Source organism: Chrysochloris asiatica, unplaced genomic scaffold (assembly GCF_000296735.1).
Source record: "Chrysochloris asiatica unplaced genomic scaffold, ChrAsi1.0 scaffold00689, whole genome shotgun sequence".
NCBI lineage: Eukaryota > Metazoa > Chordata > Mammalia > Afrosoricida > Chrysochloridae > Chrysochloris > Chrysochloris asiatica.
Window position 1 is genome coordinate 122,817 of NW_006409207.1, and position 11,191 is coordinate 134,007.

At 35.8% G+C, this 11,191-nt stretch overlaps 1 protein-coding gene across 1 annotated transcript; it reads right to left on the minus strand.

Moving 5' to 3' along the window:
- Positions 1-3,323: 3,323 nt before the first annotated feature.
- LOC102832242 (olfactory receptor 4P4-like) lies at positions 3,324-4,292 on the minus strand. The gene has a single exon (XM_006877943.1). The coding sequence runs from the start codon at positions 4,290-4,292 to the stop codon at positions 3,324-3,326; it is 969 nt and encodes a 322-aa protein (XP_006878005.1).
- Positions 4,293-11,191: the final 6,899 nt, after the last annotated feature.

Here is an 11,191-nt window from a genome sequence, read left to right on the forward strand (position 1 = left end):
CCATCTTCCCCTCCCTGCTCTCACCCGACTCCCCATTTCTCAGGAACCAGCAAAGAAACCACCTCCCCTTTAATATGGATTCTTTTTCTTAGTCTTTTACAGTAGTGGACCTATGCAGTATTTCTCCTTTTGTGACTGACTAATTTTACTCAACATAATGACCTTAAGGTTCATCCATGTTATGTGGTGGCTTGCAGCTTCCTTGTTCTTCTTTAAGGTAGCATAATATTCTATTGTGTGTATGTACAACAGTTTGTTTATCCATTCTTCAGTTGATGGGCATTTTGGTTGTCTCCATCTTTTTTCTATTGTAAATAGTTCTGTTATGAATGTTGGTGTGCATATATCTACTCGTCTTATGGCTCATATTTCTTGTGGGTAAATACCAAGTAGAGGAATTGCTGGATCATAAGGTATTTCTATTTCAAAATTTCTGAGGAAGCGCCATATTGCTTTCCAGAGAGGTTAGATCCTTGTGCAATCCCACCAGCAATGCAGGAGCATCCCAGTCTTTCCACATCCCCACCAGCATTTATTGTCCTCTGATTTTTGACCTTTGCTGTTATTGCTGGTATGAGATGATATCTCATTGTTGTTTTGATTTGCATCTCTCCAATCATTAGTCAATGATTGTGAACATTTCTTCACATGCTTGTTGGCTGCCTGGATCTCCTCTTTGGCGAGGTGTCTTTTCATGTCCTGTGCCCATTTTTTAATTGGGTTATTTGTCTTCTTCGTGATCTTCCTATTCTTGCTTTCTTATATGATAGCATTGTGGTCTGAGAAAATGCTTTGTAGTATTTTGATATATGTAAATATATGGAGATTTGTTTTGTGGCCTAAGACATGGTCTATTCTGGAGAATGTTCCATGTGCACTGGACAAGAATGTGTATTGTGCAGTTGTTTGGTTGAATGCTCTATACGTATCTATGAGGCCAAGTTAGCTGATTGTGTGGATTAGTTCTTGTGTGTCTTTGTCAAGTTTCTTTCTTGTTGTTTTATCCATTTTTTGAAAGTGGTGTATTAAAATTGCCCACTATTTTTGTAGATTCATCTATTTCATTCTTCAAATCTATTAGAGTTTGCTTTATATATTTAGGGGCTCCTTCATTGGTAGCATAGATATTTATTATGGTTATATCATCTTGTTCAATTGTTTCTTTAATCATAAGATAATGCCCATTTTTAGCTATTAAGCTGGGTTTTGCCATAAAGTTTATTTCATCAGAGATTAGTACTGCCACTCCTGTTTGTTTTTTTATTGCAATTAGCTTGTATTTTTTCCACTCCTTTGACTTTTAATCTGTTTTTGCCTCTGTTTGTGAGATGTGTCTCTTGCAGAAAGCATATTGAAGGATCTTGTTTTCTTATCCATTCTGCCACTCTCCATCTCTAAACGGGTGCATTTGATCCATTTACATTCAATATAATTATCAATAGGTATGGATTACTTGTTGCCATTATTTTTTATTTTGTGGTGTTGCTGCTTTCTTTGTTCTGTGTGTCTTCCTTTGTTGAATTCATGATTTTTGTGTTCTGTCTTGTGAGTTTCCTCATATGCATGCGAAAGCTGGACAGTGAATAAGGAAGACTGTAGAAAAATTGATGCCTTTGAGTTATGGTGCTGGAGGAGAATATTGAAAGTACCATGGGTTTTAAAAGAACCAATATATCCGTTTTGTAAGAACTTCAGCCAGAGTGTTCCTTGGAGGCAAAGATGGCCAACCTTTGTCTCTCATACTTCAGTTCTATTGTCAGGAGGGACCAGTCTCTGGGAAGGTGAAGGGTCAGAGAAAAAGTGAAAGACCCCCAATGAGATGGATTGGCCAAGCGGTAGCATCGATGAACTCAAGCGTGGCTACTGTAGTGAGTTTTGCCCAGGATTGAGCAATGTTTCGTTCTGCTGTGCATAATGTTGCTATGGGTCAGTACCGATTCGATGTCACCTAACAATAACAACAATGATATCATTCCTCTTCAGCTGGTTATCCCTGGCATAGTAACCACACGATTGCCAAATTCAAAATTACCAACAATAGTCTATTTCAACTCCCTAAAGGTTAGGTTGTTAATTTTATGTTTCATTTTATTTTGCAAAAATTTCAAGTTTCCTAAATTCATACTTGCTTCTTTCCAATTTCCTAGTATTAGTGTATGTGTGTATCTGTTTCTTTCCATTGTGAGTTGTACCCAATGAGTTCAGATAAAAGTTTTTGAGACCAATGACTTATTAATTGCAAATACCTTTTACAAAGGACATTAAAGGATATTGATGAATTCTGCAGACAAAATACTGAATGATGCAGTATGCATGAAAAGAAGAGGCAATGAATACACAAAGTCAGTGTGGCAAAAAGAAATGATCAATGTTCATCCATTTCAAGAGGATGAATATGATAAAGAACCAGTGGTAGTAAAAGAAAAATTCCAAGCAACACTGAAGGTATTGGTGAAAAACGAGGATCCAAGAACTGATGAATACAAATTTAAATATTTCAACAAGTTGATTTAGTCTTGGAAGTATACACGCTCCTATGTCTGGAAATTCGGAAGAGAGCTACCTGGCCAATCAACTAGATGGGATCCACATGTTTGCACATTCCAAAGAGTGGTGACCCAGTAGAATGTGGAAATCAGAGAGCAATATCATTGATATAACGTACAAGTAAAATTTGGCTGAAGATGGTTCAAAAAGGGTTGCAACGTGAATCAACATAAAGGTTCCAGAAATCCAATACATATACTGAAGAGGATGTGGAACTAGTAAAATGTTTGTTTACTTATGATGGATCTTTCCTGAAATAGAGAATAATAGAACAAGGTTTACTTGTGCTTTATTGACTAGGACTCATCTAGGCTATGTTAAATTTGGGGTCATATCTGTGCATGCTGCTTTTGTATGAGATACAGATGCACTTTATGCATTTAAAAATTTTATGATAGCAAAAAAGTATGCATTCACTCCTCTCTTATCAATATGTTTATGTTACAAATACCAAGTACTTATTAAAAAATGGACAGTGGCCACATCAGATCACAGGATGGAATAATGACATCATTACATAGTTTCCAAAAGGCATCTTTACAGAACTGCAAAACTGCATCATTATATAACTATCAAACTAAAGAGAATCATGACCCAGACTAGGTAACATATAATCTTAACTAATACATTCAGTGCTACTCTTGCCTTGTACCTCAGCCCTCATTACTGCCAGAAGGATGTCATTCATATACAACAAAATTGTATAGTAGAGTTTTCACTTTTGTATATATGAAAAGTTGAGTAATAAGATACGCAGTAAGTGAGGAGTAGATGACTCAACAAGCTCTGTGGTGAGAAGCAGGGATGTCTTTCAGTCTATTCCCTCTTCGTCCTATAATTTGAGACCATAGCTTCTTCATGGCATTCTTCATTTCCAGGTTCCTCAATGTGTATATCAGAGGATTGAGCATGGGAGCAATGATAGTATAAAACAGAGCAAACACTTTGTCTTCTTGTAAAGGAGATGCCGGCCGAAAATAAACAAAGAATAAGGGAGCGAAAAACAGGACTACCACTGTAATATGGGAACTGCATGTGGAAAGAGCTTTGAGACGGCTTTCTCTGGAGTAGGACTTAATAGTATATAAGATTACAGCATAAGATATCAACAGAACCACAAACATCACTAGACTCACTGAACCAGAATTGGCAAGGACCAAGAGCCCAATCATGCTGGTATCAGTACAGGCCAGTTTCAGCAAAGGATAGATGTCACAGAAGTAGTGATCTATTTCATTAGGGCCACAATAGGGCAAGAAAATGGCAAGTATAAACTGACCAAAGGAGTGCATGAAACCACCAGCACAGGAAGCAGCCGTAATGACCGCACATGTCCTTCTGCTCATGATGACAGTGTAGTGGAGAGGCTTGCAGATGGCCACATAGCGGTCATAGGCCATCCCTGTGAGGATGAAGACCTCAACTCCCCCAAAGAAGTGCATGGTAAAGAGCTGTGTCATGCAGCCATTGTAGGAAATGGTCTTCTTTTCTGCCAGTAAGTCTATGAGTAGCTTGGGTGTCACAGTAGATGTATAGCAGACATCAGAGAGTGAGAGCAATCTCAGGAAGAAATACATGGGCTGCTCAATAAGTTGGTTGCAGGTGATAGAAATTATGATAAGCAGGTTTCCTGCCAAAATTGCAATGTAAAAGAGTAAAAATAGTAAAAAGCAGAGAATGTCTACTTCCTTTTGCTGAGAAAGTCCTAAGAGAATAAATTCTGTGATATTATTCCTATTTTCCATCATCCAGAGAAGTTTGTAGCCACCTACAATTTAAATAAATGATGAGTTCCTCTAAGATCTATTTAAATGTGTTGATGCATCATTCCTTGCATGGGGAAGCGTTAATGAAAATGTTCCAGGGGTGGAAGCCATAGACGTTTTATTATTATTTAGGCTTCCCTGAAGAGTACTTTGTCCTTTCTTGAAAATAATATTTACTGGCAAAGAATTAGATTGTTGAGATAATACTTACCAATATTGCACACATACCCATGTTGTTTTTTTGTTTTGTTTTGAGTGTTCTCAGTTGTTCACTGCTTAAAGAAACCCTATATAACAGTAGAACTGCCTGCTAGACTGTAATCTTTATGGGAACAGAACAATAGAACAACAGATCACCAGGTTTTTCTTCTTGTGTAACTGCTGATATATTCAAACCACCATTGTTTTGGTTACCTGCTGACAACTTAGCTACAGTGCTACATATATATATGAGTGTGTGTGTATGTTTGGGTATATATATATACACTATTACTAGTAAAGTAGTATATGTATACATATATATACATATCTCTATATATACACACACATATATGCATATATATGTATATCTATACATATATATATATGTGTGTGTGTGTGTGTGTGTGTATATATATATATATACATGAGCTCTGGTAGCATAGTGGTTACGAATTGGGCTGCGAACCTTAAGGTCAACAGTTCAAAACCACCAGCTGTTCTATGAGAGAAACATGAGGCTCTCTGCTCCCATTAAGATTTACAGCCTCGGAAACCCTGTACAGGGTGGCTATGAGTCAGAACCAACTCCATGGCAAATAACAACATATATATATATATATATATATATATATATATATATATATATATATATATATATATATATATATATAAGCGCTGGAAGTTTAGTGGATTACAAGCTGGGTTGTTGTCTGTAAAATCAACAGTTCTAATCTACCAGTCACTCCACAGTTGAAAGTTGAGTCTTTCTGCTTCCCTAAAGTTTCACTCATTAACAACCTGTGACATGGAGACAATGAAACTTTCTTTGCTGACACCCAAGAGGACTTATAACATTTATTGATGAAGATCAAGGAACACAATATTTGGTTTTGGTTGCATCTCAATGTAAAGTAAACAAAAATTCTTACCACTGGACTAATAAACAACATCAAGATAAAGAGAAAACAGATTGAAATCGTTGAAGACTTTATTTTACTCAGATCCATGTAACACTCATGAAAACAGCACTCAAGATATCAAGTGATGTGTCACATTAAGCAAGACCTCTTTAAAGTTCAACAGCAAAGATATCAATCTTAGGACTAAGGTTTGCTTGACCCAATCCATGGTACATTCAAATACTTCACATGCACGTGAAAGATGGACAGTGAATAAGAAAGACCATAGAAGAAGTGATGCGTTTCAGTTATGGTGTTGGTGGAGAATATTAAAAGTACCATAGACTGCCAAAAGAACAAACAGATCTGTGTTGGAAGAAGTACAGCCAGAATGCCCTTTGCAAACCTGGATGGCCAGACATTTTGTCTTGTACTTCTGACATATTATCAGGAGAAATCCATTCCTGGAAAAGGATATCATGTTTGGTAAAGTGAAGGGTCAGAGAGAAACAGAAAGACCTTCAATAGATGGACTGACATGGTGGCAGCAGTAATGGGCTTAAACATAGCAATGATTGTGAGGTTGATGTAGGACCGGGAAGTGTCTCATTCTTTTGTGCATAGGGGCCACTATGAGTTGGTATTGACTGAATTGCACATAACAACAGTCAGACTGATTCATTGGAAATATATATATATTGCCAATATTTATACACATATTTCTTCTTTCCTATTCTATATTATTGCATATGTACTCGAGCATTCTATCAGCATATGTTATCAAACAATACCTGGATATTATTCCTAATAGAATTATAAAATTCACTCTTTTAATTGTGAAAATATTTATGTAGATGAATTAGCAAGAGGAATAACAGAAAAATCAAGCAAATATATTAAAATAATTGTGTTCATATACTTATATATGAATTATGTCCTGTCATATGTGTATGAAACTTAAAATAGAAAAAACAACATATGTATTTTGAATTATAAGACACTAATGACTGAATTTTGTTACATGTTTCTTCCTTTCCGTTTTATTTATTTATTTTTAATCAATTTGACTTTACTTCGGGTGTGTTTCTGTTTATATACAACACTGTCATATTTAATCTGATTTCTTTGTTGTTGTATTTTTTTTACCAAAAATCAAAACATTACATGTTATTAAGTGCCCTTAGGTCCCTTGTACTCACAGCCTGAAGGAGCAGCTGGCAGATTAGCAGTCCAGTGCTCATCCTACAATGCCACACGACACATATATCATATACTCATATGTATTTTATATGACTATGTGCTTAAATCTTTAGTTCTAATAACCTGAATACATTGAAAACAAAGAAAGTTTTATTTTATTGAAATTAATGCTCTTCATACCAAATCATTAATATAAAGAGGCAAAATATTAAAATAATTTGCATTTTTGTGGCAATTTAAAACTTTTTATACAATTTTCCTTAATATTATAAATGTTGGCCATGTTCTTTGATATTTTCTCCTCATATCTGTTAGAATTTCAATGCTAAGTGAAACAGTATATTCTATTTTCCTAACTATGGCCATAATTTCTTCACCTGGTGGTGGTGGTGGTAGGGTGCTGCTGAGTCAGTTCTATTCAAAGCAACCCTGTATAAGAATTCTGAGGATGTAAATCTTTCTAGGAGCAGAAAGCCTCATCTTTCTTCCATGGATGGCTGGTAGATTCAAACTGCTGACCTTGGGGTTAGCAGCCCGACTCATAACCACTACGCTACCAGAGCTCCTTTCTTCATCTATGCTGCTACTGTTAAGGGCCATCGAGCTGGTTCCAACCCATAGTGACTCTGTACAGAGTTTCTGAGGAGTAGCTGGTGAGCTTGAACCATCAACATGCAGTTCAAACCGACTTTTCAGTCTATCACATTAATCCACAGTACAATACCAGGACACTGACATGAGTGAACAATACATTGTTGTGCAAATATATAGTAAATACATTATTGGTTCTCTCTGGAAACACTTACATGGTAGATTCATAAACATATAATAAATTTCTAGGCATTGTATTGAACTTCCAATATTTTTACTTTACAGATGAAAGATTATATTTCCAAATCAAAACAAGTGGAAATATGGCTATTATTTTCAAAATATTATCATCTCAAGCTTAAAAAAAAATATTCTCTGTACATTTGACATTGAACATGGTTTTTGAGTACAGCAACAATAGTGTAACTTGGATTGTTTAGGTCTTACCCAATGCCATATCCACCAGGCTTGACATTGGCTTCTTTTTGACTCATGTATACAATTTGTCCAACACTTCCTAACACGCCATTATGAAAGAGTATCCTCTTAACTGTATGCATTGTCAGTCTTAAAATCTTGCTCTCTTTCCCCTCTTCATTCCCATTATTTTTACATTTTCCTCCTCTGTGCCACTTGTATAAATAAGCATATAGCTGACTCTACTGATGAGTCTACAGTAATACTTATTAAACCACAGGACAAATACATAACTCTTATAGAATTTCAAGTATCATTGAAAGGCTAAAGAAAAATTATTTGGAAACAAACTTTTAATCACTCCATCAAGCCACACTATACAATTATATTCTACATCAACTATATAGAACACTGAGTCTTTATATTATTAAATATAGCATATTGATTACTTATATATGTAAAATGAATATCAATTAATTAAAAGTATAAATTAATTTCAAAACTGTATACCCTCCCTTATTTGTTCATTTCAGTAGACTGAATTTCTTAATATCAAGTAGTGTTTTTTAGAAGATAAAAAATTGTATACAGAATATGAGAGCCATACCACCAATTGCCAACCATGGCTTTTGCTCTGAATAATGGACACAGAATATCCTAAGTAATTGACTAAATAGCACCTAAGAGACCAAATGTACTCTCAAATTAAAAATTGCATTTTGTTGTTAAGTGTCATTGAGTCAGTTCTGACTCACACATCCGATATAGGGTTTCATCGGCTTTAAAATTACGAGGGAGCAGAAAGTGTAATCTTTCTTTCAAGGAACAACTGGCAGGCTCAAACTGCAGACCCTGTGGTTAATAGTCCAATGTTTATCATATCGAGTCATCACACTACAAAAATTGTGTTTTAGACTTTCCAAATTATTCTTAACAATTTAAAAGAATCTGTAGTTCTACTCTAATTTCTTCACCAAAGTATATTCATGTGATTTAGTGTGATTTAGTGAAAAGAATGTAAATCTGTTTTTTTTTTTTTTTTTTTTTGTTGTTGTTTAGCTCTTGTCTAGACTTTACTGGACGTTTAGATTGCTGCATGACCCTGATAAATTAGTAGAAGATTTCTCAAGCCTAATTTCCTCAGTACACTAGAATACTGTTTAATATAAGTCACTGGAGCTCTATGAGTTTCTCTATCAGGTAATAGAGCAAATCATGTTTGAAAGTGACAATGTGACTTCTATTATGTTAAGGCTTTAATTTCAGACCTGTGGTGTTATAAATTATCCACTGTCTCTCTAGCTATAGTCTGTAACTCCCACTGAACAATGTTTCTACTCTGCTCAGCCTGGATAAGAGAAAGTAGGAAAAGATATGGCTAAGATGACATGATTCTGCTGTGGATGTTAGTAGAATTAATTGTAATTGTAAAAACTTGAAACTCTAGCACGAGTATAAAATGAAGCATATCAGAAGCTGGAGGGAGTATCTCACTAACATCAAAGAAGAACAATGAGCAGAGCCTTTAAAATCACAGCCTTGGGCCCCTGACATCCCTGCACATTGAACCTTCTCTACCCAGGAAGCCAAAGCTGTGACTTCAGAAGCATGGCCATGGAGCAGCAGCAGAAGAATCAAAACTCAGAGCACTAGATAGACCAGTGGACTCCACAGCCCACGGAGCAAGTAAAGCTGGTGACATTGGGCAGGAAGCTTGTTTATACAGTGGGGTGTCTCCAGACACTTAAGTAGGGAAGTTAAGCTTGCTGACTCATGAAGCTAGAGCTTAGTGCTTTCTGGTTGACTCTTATGGTGGAGTGGTATGTCCTGTGTTTGTAAACAGCAGATGGGAACAACTGTGCCCTGAGCATTTCTGAATTGTAACTCAAAATTGTAACCTGCTAATTTCCTTAATCAACACTATAACTCTGAGTATGGTGCCTGAGTTCCGTATGGTCATTGTAGCAGATGATAGATTCCAGCTGAGGAGTAGTGAGGGTTTGTGGGAAGAGTTGTTGGTGTCACCATTATTTTTACAGATCAAAAGTATAAAAAAAATGAATTATCTGGATTTTATAGGAAAATTTCTGGATTTTATAGGAAAATTGTAAAGACATTTTAAAGAATCTATGTTCAGTTTTTTTTTTTTTAGAAAAAGCATTAAAAAATTATTATAATCAAATAAATGTACTCAATCCAGTGTATTAGAAAGATGCAAAAAAGATGTGGAAAAGAAATCATAGCTTTTAATTTACTTTTTGAATTTATAAAAATACCATATGATACTCCAATCAAAAATACATTGTTTTCCGGAATCAATAAGAAATATTATCGTCCTCATTTCCAAACATTACTACAGACACCAAAGGAAGAATAACCTCTATATTTCTACTGTTGTTGTGGTTAGGTGCCATTGAGTTGGTACCGACTCATAGCAATCCTATGCACAGCAGAACATGATTCTACTAGAATCAATATTTTCACATTTAAAAAAAATATCCATAGTAATATGTACTACCTTACCAACAACCATTCTTTAAACAGTCTGATTATTTGTCAAACAAAATAGCATATCCCACACCTTGCCATTTTGTTGCTGTTAAGTGTCCTCCAATTCAAAGCAACCGTCTACAGGGTTTCCAAGGAACAGCTGGTGGATTTGAAATGTCAGTCTTAGAGTTTCCCCTCCAGTGCTGATCCTACAGTGCCACAAAAGGAGTCCTCACCTTGCATTATTACTTTTCAACTCAATGAGTTTTAGCATAACATATTATTTCTTTGTACCTCAGAATATTATTTGCTATTGAATAGATTCTGACTCATAATGATCCTATACAGAGTCTCTCTGTGTCAGAACCAGCTTGAAGGCACTTAACAGCCACAATTCGATTGGAACTACAGTTGCCTTGGCAGAGCCATACCAGATGGTTGAAGTGCTGGTGTGATACTGCAGGATAATGCACTGGACCACGTGGTGGGATTTCACTGCAAGGGCAACTGTTCAAACCCATCATCCACTCCTTGGAAAATCTATACATGGTTGCTATGAGTCAGAACTGAACAGCAGTAGCATGAATAAAAAGACACTATGACCCCCAGGTTGGACAATTCCCACCCTTCTTCTACAAGGTTGCTATGAGTCAGAATTAACTCAACAGTGCTTAACAACAATTATGTGACAAGTAGAGTCTTTGGGTGATGCAAGCATTTACTGTAGTCAGCTGCTAAGTTGGAGGTTCCTGTCCACCCAAAGGAAATTTGGAAGAAAATCTGGAAGTCGACTTCTTAAAAATCAGCCATTGAATCCCTATGGAGCTCAGTTCTATTCTGACTCACATGGGGTCACCATGAGATGGAATTGATTCACAGATATTGTTTTTTGTTTATTAGTTTGTTTTATGTATCAGTTATTTTGTTTGAGGGACACAATCCTGAAAAGACTAGAATTTCTCTGAAATTGCTATCTAATAAGATAATTATCTAGTCCTCTTATAGTAAGACAGTTGATGATCCAAACCCACTATCTATTCCATGGAAACCTTACATAGGGTTGCTATGAGTCAGAATAAA

Coding starts and splice junctions, on each gene's coding strand:
- LOC102832242 (XM_006877943.1), bottom strand. CDS start 4,292: ATGGAAAATAGGAATAATATCACAGAATTTATTCTCTTAGGACTTTCT.